At 36.8% G+C, this 24,281-nt stretch overlaps 1 protein-coding gene across 3 annotated transcripts in view; it reads right to left on the bottom strand.

Annotated features, from left to right (window-relative positions):
• The window catches only part of LOC150092574 (terminal uridylyltransferase 4-like), a 583,753-nt gene that overhangs the window by 513,207 nt on the left and 46,265 nt on the right, over positions 1-24,281 (bottom strand). For all 3 annotated transcript variants that reach the window (XM_090414413.1, XM_090414412.1, XM_090414414.1), the window contains exons 2-3: positions 21,927-22,890; positions 7,746-7,894 (exon numbers count right to left, since the gene is read on the bottom strand). In XM_090414413.1, the coding sequence (XP_090270539.1) occupies positions 7,746-7,894; positions 21,927-22,884 (1,107 nt within the window). In that variant the 5' untranslated portion in view covers positions 22,885-22,890. The remainder of the gene's footprint in view (positions 1-7,745; positions 7,895-21,926; positions 22,891-24,281) is intronic.

Genomic DNA, 24,281 nt, shown 5'->3' with positions numbered 1-24,281 from the left:
TACCTTAGAATACTCTGTTAGAAAACAAAGTATTCTAAGGGCTTTATAAGGGCAGATTTGGCATTTGTATAATTAGGTAGCTGGATGGGAAAAAGTGCATCTAGAATAGAAAACCATGTTTAGTATTTTTTGGAAGTTGAGGAGGCTTACTCTTGTGCCAGGCTGGAGGAGAAGCCACATCAGTCCAAAGAGAGAGATCTGATCTTGCCTAGTGACTTATGTATTACTAAGGATAAGGACAGGTCAGATGAGATCTCTATTGTGAGAAGAAAAAGTAATACTGCATTTTCATACCACTGAAATTGACTAAATTATCCTAGCCCCATTAATGGATGATATGATGATCACTGTTTAAAGCACTGGTTGCAGATGACCTTGAAGCTTGGGATTTTTGAGCAGAGCATGGCTTATTGAATGAACAGAATGAATGAAGTGTGCTAGTATCAGCAAAGATGTGGATAGATTATTGGTAATTGAGCGGTCATTCATGTACAAATGAGAAATAGAGAGATGGTAGGCAAACGAACAGAGCTCTGTGGTACTCCTGTACTGGTGGAGAAGTTAAAAGAGAGGGAGTTGCCCACCATGATATACAGTGAACAATGACAGAGAAAGCTAGCTACCCAATGATAGAAGGTAGAAGAAAGAATGAAGGATGGAATTTACTGAGGAGGCTTTAATGCCAAACACCATCAAATGCTCAGAAAATGACAAGAGTGACAGTACATGTTTCTCCAAACCATTCCATGGCATCAGCCTACCATTGGGTGGGCAATATAGGTTAAGAAATAAGCATTAGATCAAAAGTCAGATCAAAGATCAGAATCTATACTGATGGTCAATGATTAACTTGTGAACTTCTAGGTAGTGGAGAAGTTGACTGCTGATCATTCCATTATTCTGAAGAGGACTGAGGTAAGGGAGATTGGTCAGTAATTTGAAGGTAGACTTTTATCTCACTCTTTTGGAACAGAATGGATATAAACTTGCTTCCAAACAATGGTATAAATGCCAGTATAGATAAAAGATTGAAGAGATGATGTAGGAACGGTGTTAGTTCTCGAGCACAATGTTTGAGTACAACTGGAGAGATACCAGAAACCGTAAGACTGTTTAGTATTCTTTCTGGTGTCTTTTTTTTTTTTTTCTTTCTGAAAAACCAACAGAAACATATAACACATTGTTTCTGTATGACAGGAGGCAGTTCATCTTACTTATCTATGCAGAAGGGAGGAGAAACAGGGGTTAGCTTTATCTTTAGGTGGTGTAACAATGGAACCATCTAGATGAGAGAGATGTGAAGTGCAGGTAAGCAAAGATTATATTCAGTGGCCTTTGCAAGGACCTAGAAGGCAAAACTTCCATTTGAAGAGGAGGAGAGTTTCCTGATATTGGCCATTATAGAGTCAGATTTAGATTTGGATATGCTGATGGTTGTTTTGCAATATTACATGCTTTTGTCTAAGTTGAGGATAAAGCTGAGGTTCTTGTTGCATGCCACCTGTGGTGTGCTGAATTTTTTTTTCAATTGCACTGATACTGTTAAATCATGGCTTAGAAAGTGGGTGGGAATTCTGGATGAAATGGGAGAGAAGAAAAGCCTTCATGCTGGTGAGAATAAGAATTACTACGACTCACTCAGAGCAGATTTTTGTTCAGTGGAGCAGAAGCAGTAGTCTACCTACAAAAATGAAAAGTAAAAGTTCTAGAGGTTGTCCCTCTGTAACTGTGTAATGCCAAAGGACATGATGTTGGAAGGAATTCTATGAGAGAGAAAACTTACAAAGATTCTGGGTTAAAGAAAGAGAAAGAGGAGAGGTCACCACCATGGTACATTTTGAAAGTAGTACTACTGGGAGGTGTGGAAGAATAGAGTTTCCAAAATTTGGAGAGCAGTAAATACAGCAAATAAATGTTGACAAATGGTGATGACAAGGAAACCTTAAGCCAGAGCAGGTGAAAAGATGATTATAAATTTGATATTCTTTGACAAGCAATGTTGAATCTCACAAAGGTATGGGTGAAACCTTTGTGGTGAAAGGAATCGTGTAGGGGGTAATTTGGATAGTGAAAGCAGACTGTGGTTGCTGAAAGATTCAATATGTGTTTTTGCTAAGAAGTGGAGGTCTGGACTAGAAGTCTGTAAGTGAAAGTGTACATCACTTATGTTTGGATTTATGCACTAGATATTGGTAAAGTGTATTTCCTTGTAAAAAAATTTCCTAGAACAGTGGCCACTTTCACACACACACGTGCAAAAGTACACAAACTGATTCAGTCTCTCATACAATGAGGATGAAACATAATGTTACATATAACCAGATGGAAATGCCTTACTCATATAGTGCCTATATCGAAAAGTTCAAGAAATTTTTTACAAAGTGTAATAAAAACTAAGGCTACAGTTACATATGATGAATGGCTTTCATAAAGCAGTTAAAACATGTAAAACATGGAGGATCAATACAAAGACATTGAACAGTACTATGGAGAACACAAAACTAGAGATCTATAACTTATAAGAAATGTCAATAGGAAGTGGCCAACAAGATCAGTGGCAGTCAAAGATGATGATAAAGCATTGATGAACAAGACCGAAATCATACATAGATGGACAAGATATTGCAGCAAACTATATAAAAATTAACTAAATAATACTGCAATAAAAGTAATCAAAAAACTAAAATCAATCTCTCCACCAGCAGAGATCTTTGAAAATGACATCTCGAAAGAGAAGGTGAGCAAGGCTATTAAACATCTCTAGAACAAGTGTCTTGGAAATGATAACATGATGGGCGAGATGCTAAAATATGGGGTAGAATTAGTTGTAAAAGAAACGCATAAGCTATGTAATGCAATATGGAGACCAGGGTATGACCCAGAAGAGTGGAAAAAAATCAGTCTTGGTTGTTCTTCATAAGAAAGGCAGTGCTTTAGAATGTACCAATTACAGAACTATTGTACTAATGAGTCATGTTGGCAAAGTGTTGATGAAAATACTTACAGAATGCCTGAAGGGTCATATGGAGATGCATCTTCCTGATGAGCAAGCCGGATTTCAAAACGATCGAAGTATAGTGCAACAAATACTCACACTAAGACTAATAGCAGAGAAAGCTCAAAGAAAGAACAAAAAGATATACTGCTGTTTTGTGGACTTCCAAAGAAGTCTTTGATAATATTGACCAAAATATAACATGAGCAGTCTTGGAATCCTATGGTGTGGACAATAAATTGATCTGCCTGTTGAAAGATATAAACAGCCAAGCATAAGCAACAGTCAGGATAGCAGGTGTGACTGGAGATTGCCACTAGTTAAGGCACAAGACAAGGGAACCCAATATCACCAATAATCTTCATCACACATCTGGGAAGAACACTAGATAAGATTAAAGAAGAATGTGGAAGCATTTCAATAAATGGCACGAGAATAAACTACCACAACTTTGCAGATGACATCGTCTTAATTGAAGAGGACGCAGCACGTCGGGAACGGACACTGCAAACACTATACACAGAAGGAAAACATATGGGCTAAATGTCACTTTTGAAAAAACTAAAACAATGATATTCGGACAACAGGAGTTACTGAAGAAAGTTACCATGGAAGGATTTCAACTAGAAAATGTGGAACACTTCGCATGTCTTGGATGCCACATAACGAATGACTTGGACCCAAAAAAAGAGGTAAAATTTAGAATAGTCAGAGCAAAAGCTATCTTAAAAGCCATGGACAAAATATCAAAGAGCTGAGCTATAAAGATACACACTAAACTGTGTATTGTGGAAACCTCTATCTTCAGCAGCATGCTCTATGGATGTGAGGCCTGGGTACCCCTGAGAGAATCTGAAAGGAGGATATTAGCATTCAAGAGGAAGTGCTATAGAAAGACCTTGAGAATAAGCTGGATCCATAAAGTGAACAATGAGGAAATATATAGACAAATACAACCAAAAGAAAACCTGATCCAGAAAATAAACTACGAGAAAAACGCTGATATCTGGGATGACATATGCTGATGTATGGGATGACTGAAGGAAAGAACAAAAGAGAAAGACCAAACAAAGAATGGGAACAATCACACTGTCAAATAGTGGAAACTTTGTACACAAACTGAGCCATCTTGCAAAAAACAGAATGCAATGGAAGAATCATATCAAGATGGTATCAGACACCTATGTACGTTCAACCAAACGTACATAGGTTCGGTTGAACCGTACATAGGTTCGATTGATTCGAATAGGTTCGATAGGTTCGAATGTTGATTGATTGTCGATAGGTATGAAAAAACATAGTATATATAGGGTATAGTATATCTAGATAAAAAAAGAAATAGCAATCAAAACTTTACTATAGTAATGGGCGATTTTAACGCCAAAGTAGGTCATCCCATTCACCAAATAGACACAATAGGACCATATGTATATGGTACAAGCAGCAACTCAGGAATAGCTCTTACAGAATTCTCTATCAGTAACAAGCTTTATATTATGAATAAATTTTTTAAGAAAGCCCTCAAAAGAAAATGGACATGGAGAAGTCCAAACGGAGAAATAAAAAATGAAATAGATTATACACTGTGTAACAATAAAGAAATAGTTCAAGATACGTCAGTACTAAATCAAGTAAAAACAGGAAGTGACCACCGACTGGTGAGAGCTAAAATTAAAATAAACCCCAAATTGGAAAGAATAAAATGGCTAAACAACAAAAAATCAAGAAGTTTTGACTTAAAACCTATTGAAAACAAGATGAAGGATTACGAAGAAAAACTCAATCGAAAACTAGACTTAATAAATACATTTGAAGAAAATTAAATAAAATAAGCAGAAACCTAATGGAAGTAATAATCTCAGCAGCCAACGAATTCAAAAGCAACAAACAACAAAAAGACAAACTTTCAGAGGAAAGTTTACTTTCCTCTAACAGAGGAAGAACGTTTTAGAGGAAAGACCACCATATACTACTTTCTGGTTTCTGTCCATCAGTCATCTACCTATCCATGCCTAGCCTCATATCCATTCCCATCCTCTTCAATTTTTGTAATAGTTTTACATGTAGTATATTCTGTCAAATGCCTTGGTAAAGTTGAGCAGCATCATAGTGTAGCCATTACCTTTATCCAATTCAGTTGTCACTTTATTATGAAAGGTAAATAAGTTACTAAGACAGGATCTACCTTTTGTAAAGGGTAGATCCTGTCTTAGTAAATAATGTCCACTATAGAGTATTGCATTCATATTCACCCACTGTTGTATTTTATCTTTCCTCAACTTTTCCAATATTTTAATAACCTCTCCTGATATATTAATTGGTCTGTAGTTTGCTACCTGTCTTGGAGCCATCTTTGTGCAATGGTACTATCTTACCCTCCTTCCTATCCCTTGGACCCTGCCAGAGCTGAGACTTAGATTGTACAACTTCATCAGAGGCGATGGCAATTCTCTTGCACAGTCATGTAGTACATGAGATTATATTCCATCCAGTCCCACTGCTGTGTTCATATTCATATTTTTTTTTAATATGCTGAACACCTTTTCATCTACTTCAATGTTGATATTCATTTCTGGAACATTGGTAACATCAGCAACTGTAAAATCACCACCTGGATGATACACATTTGCAAAATGATCACTCAGAAATTCAACTATTTCTTTTAGTTCAGTCACCTCCCTATCATGAGCATTGTTTAGTCATCCTATCATAGTAATTTTTCCTCTTACTTGCTATATAGCAAAAAAACTCTTTCAGGTTTACTTTGGTCTGTTTAGCTAATTCTCTCTCATAGTCTGATTTGACAATCTTTAGCATACTAGTCACCTTTCTTGCTTGCACTTTCTACTGTTCATGAGTATGCTGATCACGTTTTTCTTTATATTTCCTCCACAATGTTTTCTTTTTTGCAGCTCTTGCTTTGTATCCCTACTCATCCACTTAATTCCAACTTGGCTGATCATCCTGTCCCTGGGTATGCAGTCTGATACTGCTATCTTCAAGCAATCTCTGACCACTTGCCATGCACTACTGACATTCTTTCCTTGTAGCTTCTCAAGGCATGGCACTGTTCCAAGATGACTTCTGAGTCTCTCATAATCACCAGCCTTATAATTGAACATAAACTCCCTTCTTGACAGAGAACTCCATGTGTTTGGCAACTTCCAAGAACAAGACTGCATGGTCACTCTCCCCAATTGGAAGCAGAGTATCTACCTTGGTTATAGATACATCTTCTGATGCTATTATCAGATCCAACACCCTCAAACCCCTTGTCTCCTCTATAACAAGTTGTTTCACATAATTATCCCTTATCAACTGTATATCTCTAGTTTCCCTGGTTTTGCACTACCACACTCTTACTAAACAACACTTTTTTTTCAAAGATCTAACTCCAAAACCATTTAAGTCCATCAGGCATATACAAGTCCTTTCGTTCATCAAACTCACTCCATATATCAATAAGCTGCATACCGTTTCTCCTGTACAATCTTCTCATTGAATCATTAGCAATTATGGCCTTCTTCTCAGTTTGTCCAATCATACTGATGCAGCAGACTCATAATCTTTACTTTCTTGCTCTTCATTTTCACTTTGACTAACAACTCTTTCATATCTTCTCTCATTTCTGATTTCTCACCTTTCAAATCATTTGTGCCATTTTTTGCTTTAAGATTAGAAAGATTTGCAAAAAAAGATTATAAGAATGCCATAGCCACACTATACGTTAGGATCATTTCAGAAAAAATAGATAACACTACTTAAATACAATATTAAGACAACTTTCAAACTCCCTGCAAAATTAAGAAATTTACTTAGCTCTTCCAAAGATCCTCTTCCATACCTTGCCCACTCAGGGGTTTATGAAATTCAATGTACCTGTAACCAACCTTACATAGGGGAAAAAACAGGATGCACCATCCCAATTAGAAAAGATGAACACAAATGCCACATTAAATACCTCCACTATGGTTAAAAACACTTCTCAGACCACACACTCCAAACATAAACATGTCACAGAATTGACTGGAAAGGCAAAGTTCCTACACTGCACCAAAACCTGGTTTGACAAAAACTTCAAAGAAGCCTGTGAAATGATGAAACATCATCCAAATCTGAACAAGAATAACAGATTAATTATTCCAAGAATGTGGAGGACCCATCTTCAACCCATATAGCAACTAGAACAACCCCAAACAGAAGAAATTCTTAATACGAGAGGATTTTAGAAATTGTTTAATGTAGTTCAGTTCTGTTTTTCTTTTCCTTTTTTTTTTTCCACCAGAGGTCAAGCTAAGGTAAATGATTAACAAACATTTAGATCCATCTTGCTTTTGTGTAGTGTATTGTCAAGTAGCTTGTATCCTGTACACATGTATGTTTTCCTGATGATGACCTCAATACAGTGGTCGAAAAGTCAAATGTTACTTTCTTAATGATAAGTAAAGTAATTATTCTAACATGTGTGTGTTGTGTCTCCATAAATTCTTCACTATGAAGATCCAGAAGAAGATCAAGATCTAGGTGGAGTGATTCACTCAGAAGTACCATAGAAGAACAAAATGTTAGATATGGCAATATTCTAGTGCTGACAAGTAACAGACTAATTTGGAGGGAATTTGTTGATAGGAGATTGGGAATAATGTAAACTTAATCAAGTAGTGTTATTATAGCAGCCTGAACACCTTGATAATGATGAAATAATGAGAAATACTATTATAATGGTTTAAAAATTTCAATATTAAGAAACCTTTTTATAGCTAATAAATTCTCTGTCTAAATGCTCTAATTCTTCTTCAGAGTGCCATACAGCACGAGGTTGATCTTGCATGTCTGTCATTCCTCCGTCTACAGATACTGATTTCTTTAAAATCTGTTGAAGATGAAGACTTTCAGAACCTAGCATACAGAAAATATGAATCAAATCTTATGAATTACTTAAAAAATAATAATAATATTGACACTCAACATTAATTTTAAGTATAAATGAGATGAACATCATTTGAATAATAACATAAAAAAATTGTTCAGAAATAGATGATACCAATATTCAGCAACAATTCACTATAGCTCCATTATGAGCTTCTAAGAATTGTTTCCTCCTCAAGACCTGCATGTCCTAAACTCAAAAAGAAAAGTGTCATTGACTTTTGGGAATAGGTTCAATTCATAACTGTTCAAAGAGAATTAACTTTTAATTCAATTCATTCAGATCACTTCATTTTTCTCTCTCTCTCTCTCATACACATATACACAGATTACCATATTTATCACTGTCACTGATAAAATAAAATACAAAAAATACAATAAATTCAGTGGACTTTAGTGATGTAGCAAACTCTCTTAAGTTGTCTGCACATTGTGTTTCTAGAATAAACCCCCAAAGAAGGGGGTACCAAATAGAATGACAGTGTAACACAATATTTCTTGACTACTTTCCTAACAACTTCTATCCAGACTGTGACAGATCTTTGATATTAGTTCTTATCTTCATTTTTAAAGTATTCTTAACTGCATCAACTTAACTATTATATCTTGATTTACAGGTCTTCTTCCTGCTATTTTTGCTTCACATGCTTAATTTTGCTAATCAATCATCTCCTGTTCTATTTAACTGAGTATGTTAGTTCTGTATACATATTCTCAAATATTAATAATGCCAAACTGATTTCTAATATTATAGATTTTCCTCAAGCTTCTAATACAAGATTCATGATTTCAGGAATACACTGTCTTCTATACTGCGAGCTTCATCTTTGAATGGTTGTTTCATATAAATTTATCATTTCACACCACTGCAGTCTCATTTATTCCATTATTTATTTCCATACTTAATTTGTCGACATTGCATTTTAAAGAACTCTGCAGTTCAGACATGTATAAGTACACATAAGTTCACAGTAAAAATTCACTATTTGTTCACTATCAAATTTAAAACATCAAATATTTCGGAGTGAATAACTCATTCCATCATTAGAGATACAAAAACCATACAAATAGTCTGAAACACGATAAAAGCATTGATACTATCTAACTGTTCAGGAAAGTTTTTAAAAAATGAATTTTCTAATGAGAGTTGAGAAGGAGAGGTGAATATTAGACAGATTGTGGAAGGCAGGTAGGAGAATAAGACTGAGAATGGTATCAGCAGAAGCACTCATATTCTCTCGGCAAGAGAATGAGTGCTCAGATTATGATTGTGATTATGGAAGAGAGTGAAAGAGCAAAACGAAGCATGATGGCAGGAAGAAAAGAAAGCATGACTGAAGGAACAAAAGTGAGCATGCTGAAACAACAAAAAAAAGTGCAACCGACAGAGCAAAAGGAAAAGCAATTGTGAAAATGTAAGTGGGCATGTTTCCAATGTAAAAGAGAAACACAACTGCTGGAATGCAAGAATTGAAGAATGAGATGATTAAAATAAAAAAAGAGATAACGTAAGGAAATTAGATATTTGGTGGATATGAAGAGCAGAGGGCAAAAAGAATAAAATGAAAGGCAATGAAGAAAAAGAGAAGGCAATTAACTCTAGAGTGGTGCTGTGTAGAGATTCCATTACTAAGGTTGTGTTGGATAAGAATGTGCACAAGGTCTATTTACCAGGAGCAATAATGAACAAGGTGACTGATGCTCTGGATATGAGGGGTACATGACTGAGGATATTAGTAGTGGTTGTAGGAATGAATGATTTGGTTGGGCACAGAAAAAATGTGATTACAGATATCAGGTGATTACTGAAAGGTAGTTACTATGTTACTCAGGAACCTCCATAGCTCAGTCAGTTTGGACAAAGCCCTTTGGTTGGAAAGACCTGGGTTTGATTCTCATATAAGATGTGAGGAACCTTTATCTGGTCTCTTTCAACTAAAAGTGAATTAGTCAGTCTCACATGGAGAAATGGGGATTTTTGCCCCCAGAACAGGCAAACCAGTCCTGTGAACAAACCCCCCCCCCAACACCAGACTCTGCAACAAGCTGGTTGGGATTTCCCACAGTTGCATAATCGTAGCAGACCCTGCACTAAAAAGCGGGATAAAAGCGTTATAAACAGGAAGAAGAGGTTATTATGTTACTGAGGTATGATGCAGATGAATTGAGACAGCATGCAAAATTATGAACAGTATGCTAGCAGAGCTAAGTGATAACAAAGAGGCACAGTTTGTTGAAGTGTGAAAAGAATTTGAGACATGAATTGAATTTTATAAAAGTGATGGAATAAGTTTAATGGATTTTAAATCAAATGAAAAGAATAACTGATAGGATGAAAGCAAAATTAATGCTGTGAACAAGGCATCAATGGATGTCAGAAGTGATGTGAAAGAGCATGCAATGGAAAAAGGTGACATCGAAGTGTTTGTAAATGGAGAGGAGAGTAGTGCGAGTTAAGAACGTGAAAAGAAATTTAAGTTTGAAAGAGTTGGGGTGGTCAGGGAGACGTAGTGCAAAGAAAGTGGATTCTAGAATCAATGATGAAAGCATGTATGGGGATGGTTTGCAATGGAATGGGATTACCAGGGATGCATGAAGAGTAGTAAAATATTTAAAGATATATGGGCTAAAAGGTTATAAACATGGGCAAGTAGGACTTAGCATGAGGTCTGAATAGCAGACCTTATGAACAAACAGTTGATTGGTTAGTGAGAAAATTAACCAATTCTCTAACAATAAAATCTCCATACAATGCTTTTCTTGAGTCAATCATCTCTTATTCTTTTTTTTTTCGTTCATTCTATTGTTTTGTACTTGTTTCCACTAAATATCTAACATCACTATAGACATTTCTCATTTCGTTTTTCATTCCTAACAACTCTTCCATTCTGGCAATTTCACTGTTTGCCACTCCTGTGGTCTCACTATCTCTCATTCTGCCACACCTGTCATCCATTTTCTCAATCCTGCTTCCTTTTTCTTCCATGTCACTAAATTTTTTACTTCATTTATATATTTGGTTTAATCCTTCATCTAAGTGTAAGCAAACAAAGTTTGCACCTGAAGTATTTTCAGGACTGGTGCAACTCATGGCAAAGGTGGTATAACTTCTCATAACTTGTCTTAGTATCCCATAATGCAAAGCGCATCTCCTTGTGGATATTAAGGGAAGGGTCACTACCCAGACCGGTTTCGACCTTTATTAAGGTCTCATCAGTGGAAGCCAGGCCCAGAGATGGTGATACTAAGGTGGAAGTAATGGAGAAGTCATATTTCCATATACGAGTTGCCAAAAGGTGTTACACCTTATTATTAAATTTCACTGGATTAGAGATAGTTGATGGAAGTTTTTTCACTTGGCTATGCTACCAATTATATATTTGGTTTAATCCTTAAGGTGTGACATATGATGGTTAATTTGACCCAAATTAACCATCATACACACAAATCATATCATACTTCTAATTAAATCCATTCACCAGCAGGGAACTCACAACCACTGGTAATCCATTCCTGATAAATGTTTTTTTTTTTTTTTTTACCACTATATATATTACATTAGATGACAAAAATTGGGTTTAATAGGTCGGAGATTTTGATACAAACTATTGGCCTACTAGTTTCGCCACGTTAACTGGTGGCTTCTTCTGGGCCAGATAAATCTATGCATAGCAGCTTAAAAACAAAAACGGGCTTAAGCGAATTAATACATAACTGAAAGATGAAAAAATATCAAATTCATAAAAACCGTTACACAAATACATGGAATGTGGATCAGTCAGTCATTTGCACTTGGTCAGTCACTGTTAAGCAGATGCATCCTATAATTGGCTGCGAAGTTGAACATTGATGTGTTGAGAGATCTTATGAGTGATTACTAGATATTGGTTTCTGTTCAGGATACCTTGTGAGCGAATAACTACTGCAGCTTCTTTTATGTTGCGGGAGCTGTAGTCCTCTTCTATGTATGGCATAGTATTTTATTCCCATTCATGTTGTGGTTAGTATCGGAAAAATGGAAAGCAAAACCAGAATTGTCCTCTCTGTTGTTGTTTATGTCTCCGATGTGCTCCTTTTGTCTTACTTCTAGAAGTTGGTCCGATGTAATTCAGGCCGCAAGAACAAGGAATTGTAAACTCCGGGGTGTTTATTGAAAGAATTCTTGTCAAGGCGACTAGAATGTCATGAGGGTTTAGCAGGTTGGAATTTTTTGTGAAAGTGTTCCAGCAAAAGTAATGGAAATAGAAGTCCTGTGATGAGTTTCTTAGATTTGCTGTTGAGAGCGGTTGGAGAAAAGTATTCTTTTTGTTATTTTTTTCGGATATCCATTGTTTTTTAATGTTTGGAGAATAAAATCTAATTTGTCTGTTAATACTCTGTCATCTCTTATGATAGAGGTTGCCCTGTTTTTTAGCATATGCATAATGCTTAATTTTTATGAAATATGGTGTGATGAGGCAAAATGCAGGTAACAGAATGTGTGGGTCGGCTTGAAGTATACATTTAGACCAGTGTATTGTGCATTTGTTTTGTAATTAATATGTCCAAAAAAGGTAATTTCCTTTCATTTTCAAGTTCCAAGGTGAACTTTTTTGGTGAAAGGAGTTTATGGAAGTTAGGAAATCATATAGTTCTACCTCACAATGTTTCCATATTTATAATATGGAAACATTGATCCGTATGTAATAAGATGCCATTTTCGAACATTTCCATGAATAAGTCTACACATGGAGGAGATAAAGGACTTCCCACTTTCCATTCCACTTGAAGAAATTTGAATTGAGGCAATGTCTTGAAGAAACAGATTGTTTATGAGAGTCATAACTTCATTCACTGGGACATTCATAAATAAAGACACATCTAAACTAGCTAGAAATTTCTTAGCTTTTCAATAAAGTGTTGTGTATTTTTGATATATGTGTCTGTATTTCTAATGTGTGCTTTTAGAAGACTGTCAGATGTTTAGATAACAAATAAGTTCAGTAGTTTATTCAATCTACAATCGGTTTTGTGTACTTTCGGCGATCCATATAAACGTGGAGTTAGAGGATGCATTGACTTCAGTTTCTTCTTAAGGTCTGTTGGCCATGTGTCCATGTTATGCAGAACATTGTTGGTTTCTATAAGGTTCGCCCACGTAGGGTCCTAGTCTAATTGACAGTAAGTGGATGTGTCGGAAAGTAAAAACGACATTTTAGATACATAATCCATTCCACTCACTCACCACTCTCCACGCAAAAAATCTAGTCCTCACATCCCTACTAACCAAACTCTTACACACTTCCATGAAAGGTCCCTAGTTCTCTAATTATTTGTCATATATTGAAAAATTTCACATGCATCAATTTTATAAAACCCCTTTAATATCTTAAAAGTTTCTATCATGTCCTCTCTTTTCTTCCTATCAATTAAACTTTGTAACCCACAAACCTTCAACCTATCAAGAGTCAAGATGTGGCCAAATCATAGCTTTATAAAGAGGAATAATAACTTTCCTATCTTTACTTCTTAGCATATTTTTCAACATCCAAGCAATCCTCTGAACTATTTTACCAACTTTTGCAATATGTCCTCTGAATTTCAACTTTTTGTCCACTATTACCCAAAGTCCCTAACTTCATCAATTACCTGCAATCCAATACTATCAATATGATCCACCATATGCAACATTATCAACCCGAAGTACATAACCTTACATTTTGCAACATTAGATTGACAATCATTATCCTTTGTCCACAATGCCAATTTATTTAAATCATCCTACAGGATGTCTACATTGCCTTTATTAACTATAGCTCTCTCCACATTTGCATCACCAGCATACAACTAAATATCCCCTCTTAAATCTTTCCCTATGTCACTGATACAAATTAAAGATAAGTGGCCTAAGTACCGAACCCTGAGGTACTCCATACTCCACGATTCCACATTCTCGAAGATTCCACTCGACCATATACTAGTCTCTGGTGTCTATCTGTCAGCCACTCCCCTATCCATGATATTAGCCTCAGATCCATTCCCATTTGGTCCAGCTATTGTAAAATTAACATAACAATTAATATGTTATGTTAATTGGTCGTAACTTTTGCCCTACACTATTCCCACCTCTATCATAGTGGCTCAATTGTAACATCATCCACAGAAAAAGCTAACCTCCTGGCTTCACACTTTGCCTCCAATGCACACATAACTGACTGCCAAATGCCCTCCAGTCATTCCAACTGCCAAACATACAATGCCCCCTGTATCCTTTTGCCAAAAAGATATCATAAACCTGTTGTCTAAATTAGACACAAAAAAGTCTCCTGGCCCTGACGACATTCCTCCAATTGTCCTGAAGGTCTGTGTACCAGAACTGATTCCTATCCTATGCTGTCTGTACACACTTTCTTACTCCACTGGTATATATATTCCAAAGCCTGGAAACTGGCCTATATTCAACCCATTCCTAAAAAGGGTGACAAATCACTGCCATCTAACTACTGCCTATCTCACTCACTTCAGTCCTATCTAAAGTGATGGAGAAAACCATCAACTCTCAACTCCTAATCTACTACCTTGAAGGTACCTGGCAATTAAATAACCACCAGTATGGATTCCATTGAAGCCGATCAACAGGAGATCTACTCTCATACATCACCCATTGCTGGATAAATGCTATGGAGAAATTTGGTGAATCCCAAGTAGTTGCTCTTGATATCTCTAAAGTCTTTGACCAGGTCTAGCTCAAAAGCTTACTAAGCAAACTTCCATCATCTGGACTGTCCCAGGACTTCTGCAGATGGATTGCCAGCTCTCTGTCTGGACGCACACTATGTGTGATGGTAGACGGCTCCCCTATCCTCTCACCATCCAACTGATGCTGGGGTCCCGCAAGGTTCAGTTCTCTCACCGACCCTCTTCCATCTGTATATCAATGACCTACTTCAATTGACCTCAAACCCAATACACAATTTTGCAGACGACAGCACATTGCACTCCTCCCATTCATTTGACAAACCCTACTCTACACAACTCACTTTAACTCACAGAACATCAACCACCACAGCCCATAATTCCGACCTCCAAGCCATCCTCCAATGGGGCTCAGATAACTTCATCAGCTTCAATGCTAGTAAAACCCAGTTCTGTCTTATTTCTTACAAAAAGAACCATTTTACCCCAGCATTGTTTTTGATAACACTCAAATTCCCAGATAAGATGAGATTTCTCTTCTCGGAATTATCCTGACATCTAGCATCTCCTGGCATAAACACATCACAACCATTGCATCCTCAGCTTCCAAAAACTTTTTCTCTTTCGCTCAAGACGCTACTTCACTTCTAAACAACTGTTAACATTATGCAAATTCGCCCAGTTACAGAATACTGCTTTCACATTTGGAGTGGGGTTCCTAAAAGCACCTTCAAAATGCTTGACTCGATACAGAGGAGAGCAATTAGACTGATAAATAACCCATCTCTCACCAACTCGCTCCCCTCACTTTCACATAGACGCTTGGTCTCTGCAATTTGTATATTCTATAAATATTCCATGGGAAATGTTCATCTGAAACAATAATTCCCTCACTCTGTACTAAGCTCATTGGAACACGTACAGCTGCCACCCATCCTTTCACAGTACACCTTGAAACCCACAAAACAAGTTTCTTTTCCTCCTCTTTCATCCCTGCTACTGCATTAATGTGGAACAGTCTTCCCCCTGAGGTATTTCCCAAGGAATACAACATACAGGCTTTTAAATCAAATGTAAAGAAGTTTCTCCTTTCCCAACCCACCACCCATATACGGTACTAACATACTATAGGTTGACCAGCCACCCTCTCGTATATGGACCCAACATTAAAAAAAAAAAGTTACTGAGACAGGATCTACCCTTTATAAAGTCATGCTGTCCGCTATAGAGTATCGCATCTCTATCCACCCATTGTTCTATTTTACCTTTCACCAACATTTCCAATATTTCAACAACCACTCCCAATATATTAATTTCTGTAGTTTGATACCACTGTCTTTGAGCCACCTTTATGCAATGGTACTATCTTACCCTCTTTCCATTCCCTTGAAACTCTGCCAGAGCTGAGAATTAGATTTAACAACTTCATCACAAGCAATGATAACTGCACATTTACATAGTACACATAGTACACGGGCTAATAGGTCATTTAGTCCTACTGCTATGTTAACTTTCATATTTTTTAATATGCTGAACACATCCTGCTCATTCATCTCAATGTTGATACGTGTCTCTGTAACATCAGCAACTGTGAAATCTCCACCTGGACGATACAAATTTGTAAAATGATCACTCAGCAACTCAACTATTTCTTTTGGCTCATTCACCTGCCAACAATGAGTTTGTTTAAAGGCATCAACCAACAGTAATTTTTCCTCTTACTTGCTATATAATGAAAAAACTCTTTTGAGTTTACTTTGGCCTGTTTCTTGCTTGCACTTTTTATTGCTCGTGAGTATGCTGATCACTTTTATCTTTTATTTCCTCCACAATGGGTTTCTTTTTTTTTTTTTTTTTCAGCTCTTGCTATATATATCCCTACTCATCCACTTAATTCCAACTTGATTTATCCTCCTATTCTTGGGTATGCAGTCTGATACTGCTATCCTCAAGCAATCTCTGACCACTTGCCATGCACTACTGACATTCTTTCCTTGTAGCTTATCAAGGAATGGCATTGTTCCATGATGAATCCTGAGTCTCTCATAACCACCAGCCTTATAATTGAACATAAACCCCTTCTTGACAGAGAACTCCACGTGTTTGGCAACTTCCCAGAACAAGACCATATGGTCACTCTCCCCAATTGGAGGAGAGTGCCTACCTTCGTTATGGATACATCTCCTGATGTTATTATCAGACTCACTCTCAAACCTCTTGTCCCCTCTATAACATGTTGTTTCAGATAATTATCCCTTAGCAACTGTATATATCCCACTTCCATCTTGTCTTGCCCCCTTTCCTCTCTGTAATTGATATCCCAATAGTTAAATTCTCCCATAATTATTTGGTGTATGCTCGTTGGGCTAATCTGCCGATTCATGGCATCTGTATCTTCCTATAGACCCCTAGTCTATAGCAGCACACAACAACGTGTGTTGTTCTATTTGCCTCTATCTCACACCAGACATCCTTAAATGAACTATTCTCCTCAAACTTAAATTCTAAATTTGTTAGTTCTAATTCTTCAGCTGTCATCAGCAACACCTAATGTCTTGTCATGTTCCCTCTATCCTCCCTGAAAATACCATAACCTTTACATTCATCCTTGTAACTATGCCATTTTCAGTCAACCAAGTCTCACTGATGCCTATATTTCACCTTCAGAGAGATTGGAACATGACCACTATGGAAAGATTGAATTTGTGAGAAAATGTGATAGAATGAAATGTGAACAGAAAAATGACTGTGGAAATAGCCACTCCTGGGATTGATAAATATGAGTACCAGAATGATTGTAAAGAGCTCGGTGCAGTTTCCCTGGTTTCGAATCTGAACGGGCAGGTAATGACATTATGTAAAGTAACTGTGGGCCAAAGGATATTGAAATGTATGTACATGAATGCAAAAGTATTGGAAATAAAGGAGAGGAGTTTTAAGCATTGGTCAGCTCAACTTGGCCAAAAATTATTGGCATCAGTGAGACCCGGTTGTCAGAGAATGTAATGGATATTACATTTTCAGAGAAGATAGAAGAAATAAGGTAGGAGGAGAGGTATTATTAATGATAGCTGAAGAACGTCAACAAACAAAAATAGAAGTTAAGAAAGATTATAGATCTGATGGAAATGATTCATTTGAAGGTATCTGGTGTGAGATAGTTGACCTGGTTGGTCAAGTGTTAGCGTATCCACTCTCCAGCCAAGAGGCTGCAGATTCGAATTCCACCATGGGCATGGATGTTTGTGATTGTCCTACCAAATCTTTGTGGAGGGGCATCTGAGGGGCATCTATGACCTTACCACTTTTTCTAGCAGAGAAGGTTTATCCCCAAAACCCGGTGAGTTACAGGAGTAACCAAACGGTGTCTACGGACGTCAAATGTGAATTTTTTTTTGGTGTAAGACAGAGGACAAAATATATTGTTGGTTGCTGCTATAGACTTTGGGGGGGGGGGGGAGTCCAGAAGATATGACAATATACATCAGCAGATTAGCACAATACGTGCAGGCAGAGCAATTATCATGGAACACTGTAACTATGGTGATACAGATTGGAAGGAGGAAAGGGCACATGGCAAAATGGAAATGAAATTTATAGAGTTATTAAGGGAGAATTACCTGAAACAGCAACTGATGCAAGGGACTAAGCGTTTCAGAGTGTTGAATCTGGTAGCAGCATCAGAAGATCAACTATAACTGCAGCAGTAACTCTACCTCCAATCAGGGAAAGTGACAATGTAGTCTTCTCTTGGAAGATTGTTCAATATTGGAAATTTCAATCAAAAAAAGGTTTATGCGGAAATACAAAGAACTAAAAAAAAAGAAAGCGTTGGACACGGTCAGTAGTGTTTTCAGAGAGCTCCCGAAAGGTATAATTTTGAGTGTAAATTAGAATATAAGTTTAAATCATAACATAATATTGTCTAATTTTGGTAGCTTGTGTCTGTGTGATTTTGGTGTGAATTCCGTTATTTAATTTAGTATTTAACGATACGTTTCATAGATTTCAATATGGCACCAATGTGACGTAAGATAATGGCATCCAAAAATACGACGCCATTGTTCAAAAACTGTAATGTGAGAGAGAGAGAGAGTTTGTCCAATGTGATATGTGTGGGATGTATGCATTCCCGAATGAGGATGGAGTTTGGATTGAAAGTGACAGTGGTGGGAGGATGTGCAGAAAGTGTAAGCAAAGTGAGGAGTTGAAGTATGTGTCAGGTTGTGAGACAGTTATGGTTGAAGAAAGCCAGAATGTGAGTGAAAATAGTGGCTTGATAGGGAATTGTGATGTACAGGATGGCAATGAGAGTGGTGATCAAAGAAAGAGTGAAAGCAACTATACAGAGAGAGAAAATGGTTTAAATGATAAAATAAATGAGGAATTATTTGTAGGAAGTGAGATCGCTAGGTTGGGTGCAGTGATACAAAATGTGTAGCAGCAATTAGAGCACCTGCAAAACTCTTTCCAGAGTGATTCGGCAAACATAAATAAACAAGTGTGTGAAAGGAAAAATAAGCGTAAGAGTGAGAGAGTTTCTGAAATGAAGGAAAGAGTGTTGTATGGTGACTCGCTATTAAGAGGAGTGATAGACAGGAGTTTAACTAAATCGTACTTACCGGGTGCGAAATTTAAGGATGTAAGTGAAAGTATTAGAGCGCAAAAACAGAGGGTGAAAGAACTGATAGTTGTGGTGGGTACGAATGAATTGAAAGGAGATATATTTTTTATTAGAGAGGACTTGAAAGTATTGTTAAAGGTAGCGAAAGAAAAGAGTGACAGAGTTAGAATGGTGAGTCTGTTGCCAGGTTAAGACAGGGTATGTGTTGAATTACCGTGCTAGCAAGTATGACAAGCTTAGGAGATTGCTTGGATCAGTGCCATGGCATGTACAACTGCAAGGGCTGGATATCGACAGAGCACAGGAAGGGGTCAAGAAGCATTTACAGGAGGTTATGGCTGATTGTATACGTAGGATCGGAATAGTGAAATAAGTAGGGGTTAAATGGATGAATAACACCATTAAGCTTGAGCTGCAAAAAAAGAAACAACTGTGGAGGGAATTTAAAGAAAGGGGTGACCTGCAGGCACACAAACGGTATAAAGTGCAGGCCAGAAGAGTAATGAGTGTGGTAAAAAAAGCGAGAGTGGATTATGAAAAGAAACTAGTTATGCAAGCTAAAGAGAATCCCAAACAGTTCTTTCAATATGCTGCAAGCAAGAAAAAAACTGTACACGGTAAAATGATTTTAAGGAATGACGATGGTAAGGAAGTCACTGAATCAGTCGATATAGTGGAGTTACTGAGCGAGCACTTTGCAAAAGTATATCATCCAGGTAGTGACATTGAAAAAATGAAGGAACCATTAGTTTATACGGGAATTGTGATGAATGAAGTGGAGGTGAATAGTCAATTACAGAACCTTAATGCAAATACATCTGTGGGATTGGATGGTATACCGGCACGGGTCTTGCGTGAAGCGGCTAAGGAATTATCAGTGCCCTTGACCATGTTGTTTAATCTGAGTCTCGGGTCTGGTTTAGTCCCGAAGGTGTGGAAAGAGGGGAAAATAGTTTCACTGCATTAAGGAGGATCCAAGACTACTATTGCAAATTACTGACCGATCAGCACATCAGGAGTTGTTGTTAAGGTCTTGGAGAAAGTAGTCAAGGGAAAAATGCAGGAATGGATTGATGAAAATGAGATACTGTACGGGAGACAGCATGGCTTTGTGAAGGGTAGATCATGCCTCAGTAACTTGCTCAAGTTTTATAACAAGGTGACGGCTGAACTGGATAAGGGTAATGGGTTTACAGTGATACTGCTGGACCTGGCAAAGGCGTTTGACATGATACTACATGGAATTCTAATCTGTAAACTACAACATATGGGAATGGATATAGGGTTGGTGAGATGGATAGGTGGGTGGTTGATGGAGAGATATCAAAGAGTAGTTTATTCAGGAGTAGAGTCCAAAAAGACAACCTGTGACTAGTGGTGTGCCGCAGGGTTCTGTTCTTGGACCACTGCTGTTTAATCTGTTCATTAACGATATAGGGAAGGATCTAAGTGGAACAATTCATTTGTTCGCTGATGATGCAAAGTTGGGTAGGGCTATAGTGAATGCAGAAGATGTCAAAGTCTTGCAGGATGACTTAGATAGATTGGAGTTCTGGGCTAAGGAGAATGGATGTCAATTTAATGTGACAAAATGTAAGGTTATGCATTTTGGGGTGAAAAGATTAGCAGCAGTATACCACATTGATGGAACAATACTCCAGGTGATTGACGAGGCCAAGGACTTGGGAGTGTTGGTGGATAGGGAGATGAAGTTTAGGTGACACATTGCAAAAGTAGCTAAATCAGCTCATCAACTCACTTAGTTGTTGAAAAATACCTTGATGAGCAGAGCCAAGCAAGTTATTGTACCTCTGGACCGAGCCTTGATAAGACCTCATCTCGACTACTGTGCCCAGATTTGGTCACCTAGGTTCCTTCTTGACGGGGAGGAGGTGGAGAGGATCCAGAGGCGAGTGACTAAGATGATAGCGGGTCTATGGAATGAACCATATGAGAACAGGTTGAAGATTTGTGGGTTGCAGAAATTGGTTGATAGGCAGAAGAGGGGAGATATGATTGAGACATTCAAATTGCTAAAGGGTTTCTATAGGATTAATTCAAAGAATATTTTTGAGATCAGGACTGGTAGTGGGAGAACTAGGGGACACCTATAGAAGCTGGGCAAGAATGTGGTTAGCAGGGGTGTTAGAGCTGGGTTCTTTACTTTTAGAGGTGGAAATGAGTGGAATAAGCTGCCAGAGTCTGTTGTAGGTGCTATGATAGTGAACGAGTTCAAGACAAGGTATGATAGATACTGTGAGAATGTAATTGCATAGTCGTGTGGACATGATGTTTAGGGCCTCCCTCGATGAGTCTAAGGACTCCTGGAGTCGCTCGAAATAATAATGATAATAACCTCAGCTAAATCACATAAAGTGAACTTATCACCTTCATAGTGAATAATTAATGCACAGAAATTTGCATAAGTGAGAAAGTTGACATGAAAGACATGGATTCTGAATAGGAAAATACATTTATTTCATGTTATCACATATCACAAAGATTTGAATTATAATAACTCAGCTATACTATAAAAGAAACATACAAACTATTTTAAAACTGATAACTATAAGCAAATTTTCCTGACTAGCAAATAAAATAGATATATTTGAAGTCCCGTGCACATGCTATATTACCATAACTAAGTATCTGGACTTGCATTAATATTTTACCAAATTGTTACGATCAAGTTATTTTACTTACCCTTGTGTGTAACTTTTGACAAGCTACTTAACTGTGAAGTGCAGCTAGTGGTTTGCCATGTCTCCTTTGTAACACATGAATCAAAGTTATTTGCAAAATTTCTCTTTTCTTCAAAAACTTCACTATTGACTTTGTTTTTCTTTTTTTCCCTTTTCTCTTTTTTTCTTTTCTTATCCTTTTTTAATGGCTTTTCAGGAGGTGATACTTGATTTAAAACTATATTAGTTTTATCATCTAATAACTCATTGCCATTATCTACCAAATTTTTAACAAATTCCAAAGTAGAACTTACAGTTCTTTTTGATTCTGATTTAATTTGTGAAATGGACTGATTCTGCCCTTCTTGGTAAGAAGAGTGCAACATTAATCTGTTAATTCCACAGTTCCTATATTTATGATCATTTGGTATGTTATTACTGAGAACGGTTTTGTTTAATAGTTGCTGGTTTTCACATTTAGATCTCACATTAGTTTCTTTGTATAGCTGTGCTACATTCAAATTTGAAACCATGTTTACATCATCCCTAATCGTTTCTATAGGATCAAATTTAGTCCCTTGATTTTCTTGGAACTTCCTTCTCTTCTGATATCTTCTGACTTTCGCATCAGGCTGTGATGAACCAGAATACCTGCTTTTTTCAGTAGGCATTTGTTCATTAACAAATTTTTTTTGTGTTGACCTAGTTTCCCTATACTGCTTTTTTGTGGATCCTTTATTAAGGTATGGCTGGTGCTTTAAAGTTGAACCATCACTACCTAATGCAGGCCATTCATCATCATACTGTTCTCTTTTATTGGTATCTTTAGTGGAATCCATTTCAAAATTTGAATATTTACAGAACTGTTCACATTTCTGAAACTGTTTTGAAGTACATAATTTAGTTTTTCCAGGACTTGCATGATTAAACAACAAATTCTTAAGACTCTCCTCTATTTTTTTGCATTTTTCCTCATCCATAGTTACCTAAAATAAATTTAAAAATAAATTAATTAATTAGCGTTTTAGCCAGCACATAAGAAACTGTTTTCTCAGAATGTAATCAGAATTAGTGATAAGGTTGATAACTATATGAAATACTGATATCAATGACAATTTTTAATATTTGATAAGAAATTTTTCTTAAGTATGAGCAAAAGTTTAGCCATTGAAGTAGCTTCACAGCTAATCTATTCGTATCTAGTATTTGGATTCACATGATTTTGTCCTAGTAACCCATATTACATATCACCCACTCTTCTTGAGTATATATAATAGAATGCATTATAGAAAGAGTCACTACCCACACAGTTTGTACCTTTACTGAGGTCGAAAATTTGTTCAAACTCTCCACCAGAAACCTATTAGAGTTCAACAATGCTCTCTCTCTAACTCTCTCACACCGTTCTATAAACTTCATGCATGATCAGAAAAGATCTGTCATTGCTCTACCTACCTGCATTGCTTTGATACTGGATCTTTCTTGGCTAATGCCAAGATAATGAGTCTCCTTGGTGATAAGCAAGCACCTACTCCACAAAAAGCACCTTCTGGATGACCTTCGTTGAGTTATTAGTCGAGGCTAGATATGTAAAAATAGTGAAAACTAATTCAATGGCAGAAGTTATATTTCCATATACAATTAGCAAAATGGTGTATCACCATAATGATATTTGAAAATTATCCTGATAATGGTAAAAGGAGTGCGCTTTTCCTATTACTCTTTCAATTGGCTATTTTCTGATGACTCTTCCTAAAATCCTCTATCCACAACCAATACAGTTTTTCTTTTATCTCCATTGGAAATACAGTGATTTCTCAACTGTCCAACCTTCAAATAACTGATCATGGAAGGGATATGCATGTGACTCCCAGCATAGTACCATGGAACTGTACCTACAATTATCTGATCAGCAAATTTTATTTCCTGCTGTATTTAGATAACTGATGAATCACTATCTGGCTGAAGATTCTAGTCCTATGACATAATTTTGTGTTGAGACAAATTACATTCTTATCTAGATGTTATGCATAACAAAGAATGAAATTTGTCTTGTTCTCATGGAAATGTCTATTGACATCTTCAAAATGATGTCTACAGACATCGTTTTGAAGCTGCTTCTTTGTTATTTAAGAAATGACTTCCTCTGCCAAACTTATCTGCAACTAAATTCCAGGATCTTCTTTCACTTAAAAAACAGAACTTCATTTTTTTTTAAAATTGATATAAGGTACTGGTAATGAAAAGAAATGATTACAACTGGACAATCATTCTCTTGCTAAGGGAATGATCACCCTATCAAGAAGTCACTCCTAATGCCACTAAATGATCAAGCAACTAACTTTCTATAAGATGGCATTGTGAGCAGAATACAATT

Source organism: Typopeltis vanoorti, chromosome 25, assembly GCF_054136105.1.
Source record: "Typopeltis vanoorti isolate ZY-2024b chromosome 25, IOZ_Tvanoo_1.0, whole genome shotgun sequence".
Classification (NCBI taxonomy): domain Eukaryota; kingdom Metazoa; phylum Arthropoda; class Arachnida; order Uropygi; family Thelyphonidae; genus Typopeltis; species Typopeltis vanoorti.
The sequence above is the reverse complement of the archived record's forward strand: the minus strand, read 5'-3'. Positions and strand labels throughout refer to the sequence as shown.